General features: G+C 42.5%; 1 protein-coding gene across 5 annotated transcripts in view; it reads left to right on the top strand.

Annotated features, from left to right (window-relative positions):
• LOC120046749 (transcriptional enhancer factor TEF-1) overlaps positions 1-19,372 on the top strand; it is a 55,708-nt gene that overhangs the window by 6,217 nt on the left and 30,119 nt on the right. For 4 of the 5 annotated variants that reach the window (XM_038992263.1, XM_038992253.1, XM_038992229.1 and 1 more), the window contains exon 3: positions 14,586-14,838. In XM_038992263.1, coding sequence (XP_038848191.1) covers positions 14,637-14,838 — 202 coding nt within the window. In that variant the 5' untranslated portion in view covers positions 14,586-14,636. Of the gene's footprint in view, positions 1-14,585; positions 14,839-19,372 lie in introns of those variants that run through there. The other variant, XM_038992237.1, reaches the window with a different exon arrangement.

The raw sequence follows: 19,372 nt of genomic DNA, 5'->3' as shown, positions 1-19,372 counted from the left end.
TGATGAAATGAAAGGATGCTGCTTTTGTTATAGCTACACAAAACAAGAGGAGTAGGGCGAGTAAAAGAGATGTGATCTGTAATTTAATCTGGACACAGGGTCGTTAATTGTGTAATTACATGCAGACATTTAGCAGGGGAGGGACTCATCGTCACATCATTGTGTCTGTGATCGGATAGCATGCTTCGCTAAAACACACTACCGTACTGCTGGGTTCCAGTCACTCTGTACCCTGAGGTAAACTCTGTTCTAGAAAGAGAATTTTGCAGTATGGTCTGCTGCTCAACAGTTTCAGTAAGGCCTCAGAGAGGCTGATGTTGAGTGCCACCAAAAAGGAAAAGCTGGCTCAAAGCCACTGACGTCATCTAAGTAAATCTGCTTCAGGACTGCAGTCATAAAATGACTGCCAGCTCGAGTGCACTTTGGCCTTGTCAACTGCCTTTGCAAGTGTAATTCACTTTTTCTACATATGTATAATTATGGCAAACAGCTTTTGTATTAATTTGTTTGTCCCGCTTTGTCTTTTGGTATATTGACCTTTACCTCATCATATGTTAATTTTCAAAAGGTCCAAAGCACTTTCTCTCTAGATAAGTCAAAGAGTAAAAGAAACCTTAAAAAGCTAAGTTGTAGAGCATTATACTGCCATACTGTTGCAGGAAATCTGGGGGAAATGAGAAGGAAAGAGAAAAATAAAATGTAAGAGCTTTCCTCATCTTTAGAAGTCATACAGTAAAGAAACCACTGTTTCAGCACTTTACAATTATAGCCTCATAAGTCATACCATATGTCAGCCTCAGTCAGTTTCTCAGGGAAGTCGTCTTCATCACGTCTTATTAAACTGTAATGATTTGGAAGTTATTGGGAAATTGTTATAAGTACCTTCCCTACTTTCACACTCTCCTAACTCTTCTTTTTTGGATGGGAAAAAGTCATTTAAACGAGCTACCACATGACCAGACACACATGAGAAGAAATATCTAATCCATGAATCATTAGATGAGTCAGTTCCTGAAACCACTATAAACCTTCAAGTTGTTGGCCACAGCTGAAAGCAGGAAATCCAGGCTTCAATAACTTCCTTTCCCAGTGCAGGCTATGCTAGTGGTTTAGTGCCCACTAGCAATAGGAAGATGTACGCCCGTAGAACAAAGGCCCTCAGTCACTTCATTTACTGAAACTGTTTATAATTTGTGGTCTGTATTCAAATGTGGGCTGTCCAGGCTCTCTGGCACCGTATTCCCCAGTCCTCTCTTGTAATAAATCCCTACAAGGCCTTTCATTAATGGCTGCTGTATTGTTATCATGGCCGACAGAGATCAGGCAGGCTCGCTCTGCCCTGAAGCTGCCCTGGATTCAGCCGAGGCACAGATAGACTTTGGGTGAGCTCCCAACATTAGTATGCACTCTGTGCCCAGTGAATGAGTTTGAACTCTACCCCGAAGCACAGCATTCGTAGGTTTCTTTACGGCTTAGATCTGTGTATGTAAATACTACTGTAAGCATGTTTGGCTTGGAAAGCTGGGATACATTGGCCTAATATGATTACACCTCATAAACAGTTTAATTGCTCCGTCTGAGGACCATACAGTTCATATGGCTATGGTCCATTTTTGCGTTGATGCTGGATGTGGCTATGGACTACAGCATGTTGAGACATTCCTTGCATTTATTAAAAATGTTGTCTCAAAATGTTCTGACAAAGTTGTGTGTTTTGGTATCGTTTTGCCCTGACAAATAAATTATATTACAAGGTAAGCATTTCAATAGAGTTCACCTCTTTACATTTTGGGCTTCAAATAGGGAAATTATCATTGTCAATGTAAAACTCAGTTTCTTTCAATAACTGTTCAATGGTGTTTTGTTTGTGTATACTGCAAGCTTAATTGAAAAAGCTCATGAAATGAATTAAAGCTTTGTGCTGGCTGAAGTTGGTGAAAAATTCAGTTGAGTAAATCAGAGTTTGAGAAAACCTTGAGTGAGGTTTGAGCTTTTGTTTGACACTGGCACTGGCAGATTTATATGCTATTTGTTTCGTACAGTGACTCAATATGTACTTAACCAAGCCGGGTCAACAAGGAATTTTCTCCATCAAATTACCTTGGAGCTTCATGGGGATGATGTGTCTCATCTGGCCAAGCTTTCCTTTAAGTACCAATAAACTGGACAGCATCCGCCACACAAAGAACAGCAAACAAAATAGTTTCTAGAAAATTCTATTTGATCTTTCTACCGGTAGCACCTTGGTAGTAGGGGCTGGTTTATGGCAGATGGAGGCCCAAACAGACATCCTTCCTGAGATGGAGGGATCTGTGATGGTGAGTGTGGTGTGGAGGAGCAAGGATGCAGATGGTGGTCTTCATGCTCATCACTGATTAGTTTTTTCATGCTTATCCACAGTGTCCTGACTGAGCCCGCGCCCAGCCTGAAGCCTCCAGACTGCTCTGCTCTCATAACTGTCAGGGGATCCTTTATCTGCCGGACGTTTATTTACAGCTTTAATTTCCTGCGCTTTATGCGCTCCCCCTTCTCTCCTCACTAGTGTGACGCGACCATGTGCAGACGTTGGAATGCCCTGCATATTTTTGACAAACAGATGTTTATTGTGTCGAATGCATTGATTTCCAACATTGTTGCGGTCGGATGGCATTTTTATGTCATGAATTTGTAGTTCATAATTTCTGACGTGAAGAATTTATCATGGGCACATTTTTTAGCAGATCATTTGCTAATTTTCTGAATAGACATCTACAGTAAAAGACTGATGGAAATTGGTCCCCTGTACTCCCACTGTATCTGATGTGATGCCCAGGTCTAGAAGGTGCTACTTGATTCTGATATGTTGTGAGGCAGGTGGGGACTGGGAGAGCTTCTTTGACAGTGCCTGTAAATCAATCCCATTCTCTACCGAGTAGAGATTGATCCCCGAGCGGGCGGCCCGTTGGTCGGGCGCTGGGCGGCGGGCTCTAGGCCTCACATTTGAGTGGGATATTATCAGACAGATTCACTGCACCCAAGCCTGCTGGTTTAAAGAGGCATGAAATAAACGCTTGGCCATTGCCAATAACAGAGGGAGTATTAGCGAGCTACTCTACTGAACCTTTTGCTCCCTGCATTGGGAGATTGGTATTGAAAACCTTGTTCATTCGTTTATCAGCACTCCATACCCAGCAGATTTATTCATGAAACCTGGAGAAAAATCCAATACTACGTAGATCAATCGGTTTGTCCCTGTGTACGGCTAGACATTCTTGTGTTCCCCTGCACACCTTGTCATTTTCCCCTCCTTAAAGAGGCTACAGCAGAACAAAAATTGTGCCAATTGGACATTTTTGCAATACTGGTGCACTGGGTTCGGTCAGTCAAAACTTGCGTCCATAGTCATAGATGGGGTAAAGCTTTTAATAAGCCTGTTTCAGAAAGAATAGATGTCTAACAGAAGAAACGTCACATTTCAATGTTGCTAGGTGTGTTCATCTAAGAAATGAAAAGCTTTCTGAATGTTTGAATTGCATCATTTCATGAATGTTCTATAACTTTATAACTCAAGGTCCATACCGTACAGAAAGGGTTTCTGCTCGTCATTCTTGATACATGCCATTCCAGTTATAATGAACATGTTTTGATGAAGCAAACTGTAAATGGAATCTCAGTAATGTCCCATCATGGCAATATGCATAATTGGATACTTTTTGTTCCAAACATGAGGGCTTTGGCATACATTCAACATTACTGAAATAATTAGCCGAAGCCCATGGTACGCCTTTAAAACTCACAGCGAACATTGAGTTTTGTAATCACATGGTAATTATAGTTCTCCACAGTGCAGGCTTAACTACTATGGGTCATTATGGGGTGCGCAAAAGCCATTCACAGGATCATTATTGCACCCTCTGAGATAACAGCACAAAAGGACTCCACATGGAAAATTACATTTGAGACCTCTCATCTGCTATTTCATTACCCAGGTCTGTATGATCGGTGAAATGGGTTCTTTTAATTTAAGGAGCTGGATTCCATTTTAGCGTGAACGAGAGTGGTTTATGTAATCTGCCGATAAGTGTCATCTCCCATAATGCCATGTCACAACTATGGCCCAACCCTTGCCAATGCATTCACTTGTTGCCCGCTTTTGTCCTTATCTCGCTAATAAGACCATTTCCATGGTTCCGACCTTGGTGTGATAGGAGTATGCAATTATCTGTTAAGGCCCCAAGTGTTTCTACAGGTGACATTCCTACCTCTCTCTTTGGCCGGGATAATTAGTGTTCAGATTCTCAGACACTAGGAGACCAGCTCAATAGGAAACCTCACAGTCCCCATGTACCTCTCACATCTCAGGACTATCTGATTGATGCCACATGGTGTTGAAGACCTGGCATCTGGGGACAGGGATGGAGATGGAATTTGGGCGTACATAGTTTTGAGCATGAGTTCTGTGACGCACTCTCTCAATCCATGTTTCAGAGGTATTTTTCACAAAAATGATGTATTTACCTATTCCTAACATCTTTTAGTTCTCTATCTATCACATTTGACTGTCGACAGCATTATTGGCTTCAAATCAAATTTGAATGGTCACATGCGCCGAATACAACCGGTATAGTAGACTTTACATTGAAGTGCTTACTTTCGAGCCCATTCCCAAAAATGCAGAGTTAAAAAGTACCTTCTAACAGCATCAGTAATGGCTGTTCTTACTTGTGGGCCTGGTGGCTACTGGAGGTTTTGTGATAAACAAGGTGTAACATGGTGTCCTGGGGATATGTGGAGTCTATGAACACCAGTAACAGGAATAAACAAGGAGATGGGTCTGTTCCATGACAGCCTGTGTGATGAGGTGATAATGATTCTCACTGCCACAGAGTCTTCTGCAGGAATAAAAGAACCCGGACCCACTCAGCAGAGAGTGAGCAGACACAACAAAATATGCACACTCTCACACAGATGTGTGCCATATAAATGTGAAAGGTCGGTGGAGATTATGGGGTTATTAAGGGGTTATTTTTAGGTTAGGTTAATTGAATAGACATTTTATGATTGTAGTTTGTAGAAATCCTTTTGAATTGATGCAGTAACCTTATTCACAAGAAGCTTGTTTTAAAACATATGGGTTGGAATGTACTCAACATAGTTGTACCGTAAATTAAAATGTCAAACCAAGCCATGGAGTTTACTAGGGTTACAAAGACAATGGAATCAGAATATAAAATATTAGGAACACCTGCTTTTTCCATGACAAACTGACCAGGTGAAAGCTATGATCCCTTATTGATATCACTTGTTAAATCCACTTTAATCAGTGTAGATGAAGGGGAGGAGACAGGCTAAAGAAGGATTTTTAAATCTTGAGACATTTGAGACATGGACTGTGCATGTGTGCCATTCAGAGGGTGAATGGGCAAGACAAAATATTTAAGTTCCTTTGAATGGGGAATGGTAGTAGGTACCAGGCGCACCGGTTTGTGTCAAGAAATGCAGCGCTGCTGGGTTTTTCACGCTCAACAGTCTCCCGTGTGTATCAAGAATGGTCCACCACCAGAAGGATATCCAACCAACTTGACACAACTGTGGGAAGCATTGGAGTCAACATGGGCCAGCATCTCTATGGAACGCGTTCAACACCTTGTAGAGTCCACGCCCTGACAACTCAATATTAGGAAGGTGTTCCTAATGTTTTGTATACTCAGTGTAGATGCTTATTATCTGTCCAAAAGTAATCTTGTTGTAGTTGTATTGTCATTGCTAAGGAAAGCAGGACACAGAAAACATTCAATTATGGGAAGAATGTCTCCCCCCTGAATATTGTACATTTGACAATCTCAAACTTTGTTCCGTAGTGGTTTCCTTTGTTAGCGAAATCTCTTTCCTCCATCTTTTCCAATGACCTTGAGAGAGCGTGACACGTAAAATTGGCCCAAAGTGAAATTCTATGATTGTCAACATCTTTTGAATTGTCCATCCTATATTACTAGTGCAGTGAGCCGAGTCTTTGCATCTTTGGATAGCGCTATCGCCTTTGGAGTTCCAGTAAGCGGGTTTTTGGCAAGCACCCAGATTAGACAGTTCACTTCTCTAGGGACTAAACATATCAGTCATGATATAGTTTGTGTCATGTTTTATTACAGAATAGGGCTGAATTTTTTCCCTCTGGTATTTTACAAATGCTTACAAAACCCGGTATTTCCTGCCAGAACCGGAAGTGTCATTCGAAAGCATTATAAAGCATGTCTGGATTTGATTGGAGCTTTGATCAGCATGAAAATTCAAACCTGATGCTACCTGAGCCTGATGAGACATATATTAAATACCTTTTATGAGCCACACATTAAAGACATTTAACGAGCCCAAGTCTAAAAATGCCCAAATGCCGTTATCCAATACATACAGTGTCTTTGGAAAGTATTCAGACTCCTTGACATTTTCCACATTTTGTTACGTTACAGCCTTATTCTAAAATGGAATAGATGGTGAGAGACAGAATGCGAGCGAGTGCTTGCGTGTGCACTGATTTTAACCTCTAACACCTCCCAAACCCGGATCCGGGATCCCCCCCATCAAAAAAGCTGACTAGCATAGCCTAGCCTAAAGCCACAGGGATATCATATAATAAAATGTTCATGAAATCACAAGTCCAAGACACCAAATGAAAGATACACATCTTGTGAATCCAGCCATCATTTCTGATTTTTTAAATGTTTTACAGGGAAGACACAATATGTAAATCTATTAGCTAACCACGTTAGCAAAAGACACCACTTTTTTACTCCACCATTTTTTTACTCCATCAGTAGCTATCACAAATTCGACCAAATAAAGATATAAATAGCCACTAACCAAGAAACAACTTCATCAGATGACAGTCTGATAACATATTTATTGTATAGCATATGTTTTGTTAGAAAAATGTGCATATTTCAGGTATAAATCATAGTTTACCATTGCAGCCACCATCACAACTCTCACCAAAGCGACTAGAATAACTACAGAGACCATCGTGTATTAGCTAATTACTCATCATAAAACATTTCTTAAAAATACACAGCGTACAGCAAATGAAAGACACAGATCTTGTGAATCCAGCCAATATTTCAGATTTTCTAAGTGTTTTACAGCGAAAACACAATATAGCGTTATATTAGCTTACCACAATAGCAAACATCACAACAGCATTGATTCAAGGCAAAAATAGCAATAACGTATAAACCACCAAAATATATTAATTTTTTCACTAACCTTCTCAGAATTCTTCAGATGACAGTCCTATAACATCATATTACACAATGCATATAGAGTTTGTTCGAAAATGTGCATATTTAGCGGCACAAATCGTGCTTATACAATGAGGATAGTGTCCAAAACCTCAAGCAATCTGTCCGGCGCCATCTTGGAGAGGCACCTATTCTAATCGAAAACTATTCATAAACTTGACTAAAAAATACAAGTTGGACAGCAAATGAAAGATAAATTAGTTCTTAATGCAATCGCTGTGTTAGATTTTTAAAATTAACGTTACTGCGCAATACAGCGTGCGCCAAAGCGAGACCGCACCATAATTCATGGCGGAATTATTATTTGACATTTGTCAACATAAGTACGAATTAACAGCATAAAGACTGCTTACTATTAGCTGAGCTTCCATCAGAATCTTGGGCAAGGTGTCCTTTCTCCAGAACAATCGTCTTTGGGTTGAAAGATGTCCTCTTCTCCTGTCGAAATAGCAGCTAACGATAGCCACCCACTGGAGACGTGTCCAACTCGTGAAAGCGCATGACAAAGAAATCCCAGAAAATCGCAATAAACTGCTATAAGTCGGTTTAAATTAACTACCTTATGATGTCTTTAACACCTATAACGAATAAAAACATGACCGGAGATATAGAACTACTAAAACGAAAGCGTTTGCAGGACGCCATTGTGATGTCTTCTTGCGCCAGGCGCACCGTTGAAAAGGACGGTACTTCCGTTCCACGGTCTTATATAGGGTCCCAGATTGCGCAATCCACTCCATTCAAATTCTCCCCGCTTACTGACATCTAGAGGAAGACGTATGCAGTGCATGTAGCCCGATGGCTTACATGGGGACTTATAAACTGACCTCAGAACAGGGACCTCGATTTCTGAAATCTCACTCCCTGACAGGAAATGTGCTGCAGAATGAGTTCTGTTTCACTCAGAGAAATAATTCAAACGGTTTTAGAAACTAGAGAGTGTTTTCTATCCAATAGTAATAATAATATGCATATTGTACGAGCAAGAATTGAGTACGAGGCAGTTTAATTTGGGAACTCATTTTTACAAAGTCGAAATGGCGCCCCCATAGGCTCAAGAAGTTAAAGCAACGATATTCGAGTGATAGGCTTTTTTAAAACTCTGCAGCTGTAATTAAAAAAATTATAATCTTTACAAATAAAAAACAAGCTGACCCCCGAAAGCCAGATGGAGATGTGTAAATTAGACGCTTATTCGGTCTTTATATTACTGTAGCATAGACTATTCTGCAGCAAATGTAGGCCTTCCTGTCACAAGAAAAAAAGTGGTAAGTCTACATGCATTGTGAACTGCGCTCCATACTGAGATGGACTGTCTGTCCCCACCCTCAGCGTTAATTCATCATGCAGAGGCCGTAGAGAAGCCAGATTTAGGCATCGCATTTAATTTAACAGTTGCATTTCACACCGTTGTCACGTGTGCTCCCTCTCCGGCCTCTAGGTTACCAGGCTGCTAGTAATGGGTCACACCTGTCACCATCGTTACTCGCACCTGCGCGTCTTCAGATTCACCTGGACTCACCTCCCTGATTACCTTCCCTATATATATGTCACTCCCTTTGGTTCCTTCCCCAGGCGTCATTGTTTCTGTTTCATGTCTGTGCGTTGTTCGTGTTTCTTATTTTGTATTATGTTTCGTTTATTGATTAAATCACTCACTCCCTGAACTTGCTTCCTGACTCTCAGCGCACCCGTTACAACCATGCTGTTCATATAAATAAATTATTGTAACTTACCAGTTTCTCATACTTATTTATCCCGGGAAAAGGGAGTGGTTTTGGGCGGTAAATCCTGGAAAATCTCAGTAACCAGGTTCCCGCCATTCAACCGTATCACAGAACTCTCTGAGGTATAAGTTGTAATTTTCTTTGTTTATGCATGTTGATAAATAGATTTTTGCCCTGATTCGCTCTATCACTCTCTTGCTTTCTCACTTTCTTTTTTCTATCATTCTCTCTCTTCCTCTTTCTCTCGCCCTCTCTCTCTCTGTCTCCCTCCTCTCTCTCACTCTCTTTCTCTCCCTGTCTCTCTCTCTCTCCCTCTTTATCTCTCTTGTGAAATAATGGATGAGACACATCAGTGCCTTATCATCCAACCAGAACAGATACCAGAAAACCTGCCATCAAACAACAGCCACGTGGTGTATCCTGTTAAGCTTCCATCATTTTGTTTTACAGATCCAAATCCCCAATCCTTGAACTGTTGGTGTGTGTGTGTGCGTATGTGCCTGTGTGTGTGTGTGTAGATGTCTGTGAGTTGTGAAAGAGGCGTGTAGGGGCACATCCTGGCTGCAAGGATTGGGGAGACTTTTCAGAGAGGGGTACAGCCTCAGGAGAACCTGTCAACACACACACAGATACAATGAAAGCTATTGAACTCCACTATGATATTAAAGGCACATCAATACAAAATTATATAAACATAGGCCTGGCTTATGACCGTGCCACTGAGATTTAAAAGCATAGAATTTGCCATCCACAGTGTTAGGCTCTTAGAGAAGGGAAATTCTCATTTCCAATTTTATGTTAGAGTAGACACGATGCAAGAAATCATCCATTGTATGTGAAGAGGGTTATAGGAATATGTGTGAGGAGAAAAGTACACGCTTTGAGTACACGCTGTTGTTTCATCATTGATTTAATTTTTGGGAATTAAATTAATCAAATTAATTTAAAGTGGCCGCATTATAGTCATCACATACTTTTCATGTGGGGGTTTTGTTGATGTCTGTGTTCTTGTCCATTAGTCTTGTCATTATGATGACTTGAACAGTTGGGTTTAGTTGAGTTGGGAATTTGATTAGAGTTTTACAGAAATATTTCCAGACATTCAATTAACTGTAATGACTCACAAAAGCCACAATGTTCTTTACCTGCTGAAGGTTGCAGGTGTTCGTATTGTTTCATCATTTTTGTACTATTACGCAGAAATATATGAATGGAGCCAGATTGAGAAGCTCCCATCTACCATACAGTTCCATTATTACAGCCAAATGCATTTTAATTAAGCATCTTTCTACTTTGTAGACATGCTGTAGGGCAGCTAATGCAATGTTGCTCTACCAGTCTAGCTCCATAATTGTATTGAAAAGTGTACAGCAAACACCTGCTTATAGTTATACGTTAGTGCACACCAGATGAAATGATCATGTTTGTTGGTGGGCTATTTTGTTTTGAGTGATGTACGATCGAGAGAAAAGCACCTCTCCCTGGGTGGGAATGGGATTTGTCTGTAGCCTATGGTGTCCTTGTTCTGGGTATGTCTGAAATGCTTTCCCTGCTTTGAGAGCGAGGTGTAGCGACAGCAGCCCAGCCACAGTATATTGTTGCATGACTAATCTCTGTCTCCCATCTGCCACTGGGGCCTGGACAAACATCACCACTTCAGCATCATCTAGAGACATATTGCACTAATCACAACACTCGTCTCTCTCCCGGTCCAAACACACAGCCAGCTCAGCATAGCATACCTGTTATGGCTAAAGCACCCAGGCACATTCTCCTATGAGTGTATTTATACATAAGGCTGTGTAACATAGACTAAATATTAGAGACACACTTGTTTGATTGCTGTAAAAAGTCCTTAACAACACAGTAACTCTGTTAGGTTACTATGCTCTTGGCATGGTGTGCATTTGGATTTGGCTCAGTTCATCTACATCATGTTCTATTGGTGAATTTCTTTCCCTTGCCTTTCATTACTCAAGTCTATAGGGGACAGCAATGATTTATGTTCGTCATGTAACTGTTTTAGGGATGAAAAGTTAAGGTCTTGCGAGTCAGCAAATCCTCCATTCTCTCCTATCAAGAAAGAGAAGTGTTTTATTTTCTGTTTGCAAACATGCCCCTGCGTTTGTTTCTCCATTAAGACAGCTGAGTGACCATAGTTTAGAGGACCTTCATTTGAAGAATATTCAAGGTGTTCTATGATATTTGTCTTGTGTTTAAAAACATGTTTTATTAGTAAAAAAAAAAAGTGCAAACAATGTCTACTGCTATGCTCTAATGATGATATCCCTCTGTTCAAAACATCAAGAATGACTCACTTGTCAATGTCGAGAGATCAATGGAACAAAGGGTTATCAGTAATTGAAAGATAAAGACATACACATCAAACTCTGGCTAATTGAGTGAACCTGGCCTCATATTTCCTCAGCATGCTCAAGGAGGTGATCATCCGCTTTGACCCAGAACTCATCTGGTTGTCGAGGTGCTCTCCTGATAGATGCTCCTTATGGAATAGTGACAGAGGTCAATTATTTAGGGTGATTTATTACTAAGCCAAATGACTGCAGAGTGACTTCAGCCATGCCCAGTGATTAAGCTGTTTTAACTCAATAGATGTATCTGTTGTTCTCTAACACTTGTTCAGGTTAATAGACTACAGCGTGCTAATGACAGTGTTAGGGTAAAGTCATTCATTCAGGGGACATACTGTAGAGTGCTTCTGGCTGTGGTATCTTGGTGGGAAATAAACTTCTTAAGGTCCTTGACAATGTATTATTCCATTGAATTGACTTTGGCGAATGGTGGCAATAAACGTACCAATAACAAGAGAAATGTGTATTCTATGACACCAATATGTCCTAGAATTATGCGGACATTGATTATATCACAATGTAACTGCCACTAAGTAAATGCATTTGTAAATAGCATTGACTTACTGTAGATCTGCCAGCTGTACGATGTGGATGCTTCTACTGGCCAAGAGAGGTACTCTTGAGCCCCTTTGCTGCCCCAGTCTTTTAAACTCTTTGTGATTACATGGCATGGAGTGTGTACCGCTGTTTCCCCCCTCAGAGTAATCCTGCAGCAGATGCGGCTGCACACCATCCTCAGCAATGGATGGAGGAGAGAGAAAAGGTTTATTTATAGTGGTTATATTAACAAAATAAATTTAGAGTACCACTTAAAATGAATGAATTAGCCTACCAACTTGTATTATACCATTTCAATGTTATGTATTACCCCTCCACCCCTACCCCCTCGATCTTTATACCCCAGATTCAAATATATACTGCTCTATTCTTTTCATGTAGCAATATGATAGGCCAAGGCTCTCTGCTGCCCTTCCCTAGCGGTAAATGCTAGTTGTGGTTGAGAGCTCAGCTTTTTTGGGGGGGACGGGGGTGGGGTGGTGGATTCAATAATTCATTGCACGCTTCAGTGTAACAGTATTCATTTCCTGGTGTGGCGCGTCAGGGGAAACAACCTGTAGAAGAGCGGGGAAACATCAGCCCATTGTGGGATGAACATGGCCATGAGCTCACTAAACACCCCTCCAAATATCAGTGTTGTTTCCCTCTTTTGGAGGGAAATCATGAGCTAGCATGGACACCAGACGTGTCCAGAAACTCACGTTAGCTCTCTCTCTCTCTCTCTCTCTCTCTCTCTCTCTCTCTCTCTCTCTCTCTCTCTCTCTCTCTCTCTCTCTCTCTCTCTCTCTCTCTCTCTCTCTCTCTCTCTCTCTCTCTCTCTCTCTCTCTCTCTCTCTCTCTCTCTCTCTCTCTCTCTCTCTCTCTCTCTCTCTCTCTCTCTCTCTCTCTCTCTCTCTCTCTCTCTCTCTCTCTCTCTCTCTCTCTCTCTCTCTCTCTCATATATATATATATAAAATCTCTCTCTTTCTGAATGGTGAACCCCTGGAAAGAGTATTCATAGCCATTTAAGAAAAATAAATACTGTATCACGGAGAATACTCATTTTTCAGAATCCCTTACGGCATTGGCAATGACAAATGCAAAGGCATGTTTTTAAAAGGTCCTCTCAAAAATACCACTATTACAACTTGACTGGGTTTGACTTGTTGAAGAAGTAAAGAAAAAATCTTGCTTGAGATCAGGTATTACAATCATGACCGTGCTGGATGTGATTACCGGTGTAGTTTATTATTCAGTCTGGGTGGGGGGAGCAAGGCTGGAGAAAAAGCCCAAGCCATTTAGTGGTCGAAATGGACGTTTTTTCCCCTCCCTCATCAGTCTGTGAGTAAGTTCTGCAGTGTCAGCAGTCAGCTCACAAAAACAGAATTCAGTAAACGCTCCCTCCACTCTCTGGGAGTTTTTTTCCCTCCCAAACAGCTTGCTCCCATCCCCCCTCTCCCCCCTCACGAACTGACATTCTAGAAGAAACATATGCTGCTAGTCCCACTTCACAACAGCTTGTGCTGCTTGAATAGGATCTTGCCTAGAGAGGAAGCGGTCGTCTGGAAGGGGAGAGGAGGATAAGGAGGGAGAGGGGAAGATAGGGAGGGAGACTGGGAAGTGGGGGGGTGCTAGAGTGAAGGGCTACAAAAACATCCACCAAATGAACTCCCCAGTTGTGATTTTCACCGTTAAAATTCAACTCAGCATGATTGTCTACAGCAATACATAAGAACCTACATTGCTTTCATGAGTCACTGTGGACAATAGTTTTGATTGAGGAGAGATGGACACTTTCAGTTTAGGTACTTTTCTGCCTCGAATTTAAATGTGATTTCCTTGTCCTTCGCTTACAGTTTAGCAGTTTGAATGAGTTTTTAATGGGGATCTAATTCAGAGCAGGTTGTTTACACAGCATAAATGCAAAGAAAATTGAGGAATCTCACAGTGGAATTTTCTGTCAAGGGAATTCACAATGTGGAAAACAGACTCTTTCCTTGAACAAAGAGGACAGGGGATATTTTTTTCCGTTTGAAATTTAAAGTGGTACAGATATGGTTGTGTCCTTTCTTGAGTGGGCTTCTCTATTTCTTTTTTCCTCATAAACATTCCACAGTTATCCTACATGAATTTCATCCAGATTTAAGAGTCTATTTGACAGTCCTGACAGCTGGCATAAAAAGGCTTCAACTGCTCCTGTGCAGGAGATACCAGGTGCGCTGGATGTGTTTTAGGGTTATGTTCTCATTAGATATTTTATGTCTGCAGTCTTGTATTTTTTATTTGCCTGCTTATCTATTTTGGAAAGTCAAGGAGGTGATTCTACTACAACAAGCTAAAAATGTATCCTGTGATGAAGTCGCTGCACGTGACCTCCATCACATCATTTGTTTTAAATGGGAGACGACATTAAGTATTTTCAATAGTACCATTTAAAATGTCGGACAAAAACTAGCATAAAGGAACGTTTCAGTCCTCTACATGGCATCTAGTAAAACTGTACCGCAGTCATCCTAATCCTAACATCATAGGTAGACAGCCAGGCCAAGAATCCTCTCCTGTTTGGCTCACCACACTATTGACCAGTGGCCATGAGCAGTGTGTTGTCGTCTTGGAGGCAGATGTCTGTGCTGTGGAGAGTGACGGATGGTTTGTGTTTGTTTATTTGGGAATTCCAGATCTCTCCCTACTGTGCTCCAGGCTTCGGCTTGGAGATCCCAAGCACCACCATGGACCCCAGCAGCTGGAGCGGCAGCGAGAGCCCTGCCGAGGACATGGAGCGGATGAGCGATTCGGCAGACAAGCCCCTTGACAATGACGCCGAGGGGGTGTGGAGCCCCGACATCGAGCAGAGCTTTCAGGAGGCGCTGGCCATCTATCCCCCCTGTGGGCGCAGGAAGATCATTCTATCTGACGAGGGAAAGATGTACGGTGAGTACATGGGGTCAGGGATGTGGGTTGGTACATGGGAGGAAGAGCGAGGATACCCTCCTTTGTAATTATATATTACAATTCTTTTTTACGTACATTTTTTAGATGGTAGTCACAACATTTCACTTTTAAAACCAATTGCATATCATCCTTTCGCACTCAAATAATCTTGTTATGGGACCATAAAAAGTGCCCAAAGTGACTGAGGAAGATTTTCAGAGAGATTCAGTGTTGATAAAGGGACCGCACAAGTGAAACAATAGACTGGGAGTGAAAATGTCAATCAGGAATTCATTTGTGGGACTTGCAGGCTGTTAAGGGCTCCTTGGCGGTAGCCATACATTCATGTCCCTTCTCTGCAGAAGTAGGAGTCTATAAGTAAAGCAGCATTAACTATTAGGCAGGGGCAGATGGCACTGTGGCTGCCACCAGCTGTGGCTGCCACCAACCCCCCCTCCCCCATTCCTGGCTGGGTGATGTCATGGAAAGAGGGAATATTTTCTTTCTGCAGTGTTGGACTCTCTCACAGCCTGTCAGTGTCAAGTGAAAGCAGAAAGCCCCTCGGGTGTTAGTTTGCAGCTGTCATGTGATCCCTCTGGCCAAACCAAATGTAAAGTCTAGGAGTCGCAGCGAAGCCCCCTCAGCTGCCGGTACAAAGAGGCTTCAGACCCCACGACCAAGCAGCTCACCACCCCAGCACCACCTCTCTCCTACAAGCAGAATGGGAGTGCCAAAGAAACTCACTCACACTCCCCCTGCTCAGGATTAGAGCATAACAAATAGGTTTGCCTAGCAAGTTTTAAATGATTAACGCTAAGGACAAGACTCACTAGTGCAGACTGGACACGCCAGTCTCGTTTTTGGTTGGACGCATTCTTCTCTCTGATAAGAGATCAAATGGCCACCATCAGACAGTTATATTTTAGCTCAGGCACTTCTACCATTTCAAATTCCACAAAACAGCATTTAACATAAAACAGCACGTTTTGTGTCAAATGCAAACCTTCGGAGAATTGATAGGTCTTTGCTGGCTCTGCTGATGCATAAAGAATATGATAATAACCGATTCAAGGTTATTCATTTTCATAAAAATGCATTGTCTTCTGCTCTGTTTGTTTCCTGTGCTGTGTAAAGGGACGTGCCATGCAGAGTGGTGTTTACAGCTATTCCGTCAGTGGTTGTGTTATTGGTGGTATTGAATGTACCTTGACCTGCCTGAGATCAGGGGGATTGAGCGGAGGTCAACCATGCCAAATGTGCTGGGTATCCGGTTGCATATATACTCACCAGCATAATCCACTGTGTCCCCGGACTGGCCTTTCACTGTGCCCTGAGCCAGAGATGTCAGCCCCTCACAGTGAAATATTGACTGAAATATACACTCATTGGCCAGTTTATTAGGTCCACGGAAATGGTTCGCTCCTACAGACAGTGAGTCACTTGGCCGTGGCTTGCTATATAAAGCAGGCAGACCGGCATCAAGGCATTCAGTTACTGTTCGATTGAACATTAGAATGGGCAAAACAAGTGACCTAAGCGAATTTGCCTTGTGTCAACAGTACAGGCTGGTGGTAGTGGTGTACTGGTGTGGGGAATGTTTTCCTGGCACACGTCAGGTCCCTTGATAACAATTGAGCAACAATTGAACACCACAGCATATCATGCCCCAAAGAAGTCAGGCTGTTCTGGAGGCAACATGCGTAGGTGTGTAAATCGAGTGGGATGATCCTTGTATTGAAATAATGCTTCAAGTACCACTGAATTTTATCAAGGGATGTGTTAATGGACAATTTATTATGTGAGTAACACTCTCTCTTAATTTTCATGCTGCACAATTCAATTGCTTTTCTGGAGCACAATGGCCAACGGATCCAAAGCTGTGAAGACAACAAGCTTACATGCTGCACATGAAAGCTCTATACAAGGTTGTTTGTTGTGCCTTGGAAACAGACTGGGTCGAGTGCCAGTGTTCAGCTGTGTGAAAGAGCTTTTGAAAGACAGTGTGTAGAGGAAGATTTGTTTTTGTTTTTTTCAGGGGGCTGGGGAGGAGGGGGGACGTGGTCTTCTTTCAGTGCCTAACTAACACAAAGTTTGGTGGGACTTTGAGGCGGGAGGGCGGGGAGGGAAGCAGATTGGAACTAGTCTCAGTGTGTTTGTGGGCTTTTTCTGGGGGCAAGGCTAGCTCTTCTGTTCAGCCCTGCAGCTGTTGCTGGGTCCTAGTGCCAAACCCATCATAGCGTGAACTGTGACCCCACTCATACTCACTGAGCCATTAAGAGGACTGTAGCACTGCCCAGTATGGAAAATAGGCTGCCTTTTTACTGGGACTGTTTTGATTAAAAAAAACATGGGTATAGTGTTTGTTTACATATTATGACTGTGTAATTAAGGAAATAGTAAGAAATGTCAAACATCTTACCTTCAAGCAATTTCACCAAAATAATTTCACTCAAATGTTATTGTTTTATTAAGAAACACTATTTGCACAAAAATGTAATAATTATCAAACATTGAAATTGTATTATTATTATTATTATTAGAAGAATGCCCATTTTTAGAGTGTAGTCTGCTATGGATGTAGTCAGTGGTGTTGTAAACTGTGGAAAGATGCAGCTCTCAATGAGGCAATGTTGTCTCACAGGAGACACTGTGTCTGACTGGAGAGGCAAGAGGAATCTCACAACCCAGCCTCTTCATCTCCCTCAGGAATCTCACACCTTCCTTCCTTTCTCACCAATCATGAATTGTTGGGATATCTGTATGATGCCGGTGTCATTCTTTAAAAAACAGAGAACAAAGGGGATATCTCTAGAGGTACCCCCCCGTGAAAGCAGATTTACCAGCAAGAGCCTCATCTTTAGACATACCGACCTGTTGCATTTCCCCGAGAAAAACTGAAGCGTTTTGTTTATGATGATAGATATGTGTCTGTTTCTCCCTGCATGCTACAGATTTCCATTAGTGAGGTGCAGGGCATCTCTTCAGAATGCCACCAGAGATGATGAGAAAGCCATGAAGTGGTCCTCAGTGCTGATGGAGGGCATTGATTGGTCTGAAACGCCACAGTGATTTGTGTTTTAAGAGGGCGAGCCGGGCCCTGCCACCTTAGAGCATCTCCCCTCACAGAGCCTTGTAATCCTGGTCCACAGGGTTTGGTCCTGATGGACAGACAGACAGACAGACAGACAGACAGACAGACCACCACCTCCCCTCTCATGGCATCTGTGACAGGTGGGGGGGTGGAGACGCAGGTATTTTGGTGATGAGAGACCCTGGGGATAGTACTGGGTACCGTGCATAAAGCTCATCACAAGAGGAACCGTCCTGAGTGCCCTTAAGCCCTTTGGTACCCCTGGGCCGAGTGCAGTTAATTAGCAACAGTCTCTATAGCAACTGCCTCATGGTTCAAAACAATGTCTAATTTCGGCTTCTTAGCCTATCGTGGCGGTGTTTACCTGAAGAGCTTTCTGGTGCCCTGAGTCTCATCGGGGCTGGCGCCGTGCCCAGTCTCAGAGGTTAATTGTGACTGGGGTGAACAACAGCACAGCTGCATGGTAGGCAGAGCCTGGCCCTGGCCCTGGGCTGGCTGATGAGAGGATCATGAAAAGCACAGTGAGAAAGTGGCTGTGGCCCCAAGCCCCCAACACTGCTGCTTACTTACATAATTCACCTGCTGTGCAAGCTTCTATTTAACTCAGCCCAGAAATGGGGTTGACGCATGAAATGACATGCCCCACGTTATGAATGTGTTCACTGTGTATTTGCATTTACGCGCTAGCCTTGCAATACAAGTGAGTGAATCTTTCCCATTTTACTGCTGCCAAAGAAAATCTGAATTCATTCAATTTTCCCAGGTGTTGCCTATAGTCACATTTCTTGTATTTTACGCCCATCACTTTCAGAGGATGGCTGTATCTAATTCATGTGTTCCATTGCAGAGCTGTTTAACTCTGGTGTGTGTGTTACATACCGCAGCAAATGATTCCACTTTAAATCAATGTAGATAAAGCACTGGCACAGCTATCATAAACCAGTCTAAATATCACAATATGTTTGTGTTGGAGCAGTGAAGCCGTGGCAACAGTAATGATTATGATGTGTCAAACGACCATCTGTGCTCTGCTCTTGGAGGCTGTCTGATTGGGCCCTATCTGTGCCTGGCCAATCACTACACTGTATCTGTTGAGTTTAGAGGTGGAAAATGTTTACTGCTTTCTGTCATTTCAGCTTGATGACTAAGGTACTGGTAAGACAGGGCTTTACATACGATTCTGGAGATTGGTGACACTATCAGTCCACATACAGTCCACGTATGTCTTGGTCCTTCTTGTCTTTTGAAACAAAGCTTTCCCATTACTGCTATGCTGTGTGCTCTGTCATCTCATCAGTGGGCCGACCCATGCCCCTCCTACGGGCACTAAGTGGCACTTGGTTTGCAGGGATGCCAAGGATGAGTTAGGCATAATGAGCAGACCTGGCTCACCCCCGATGGCCCAGCTCTGTGCTTCTCTGGGGCCCGCCTCGCCGGCCCTGC

The sequence above is a fragment of the Salvelinus namaycush genome, chromosome 1 (genome assembly GCF_016432855.1).
Source record: "Salvelinus namaycush isolate Seneca chromosome 1, SaNama_1.0, whole genome shotgun sequence".
NCBI lineage: Eukaryota > Metazoa > Chordata > Actinopteri > Salmoniformes > Salmonidae > Salvelinus > Salvelinus namaycush.
Note: the sequence above shows the minus strand (reverse complement) of the source record. Positions and strands in the feature narration are given on the sequence as shown.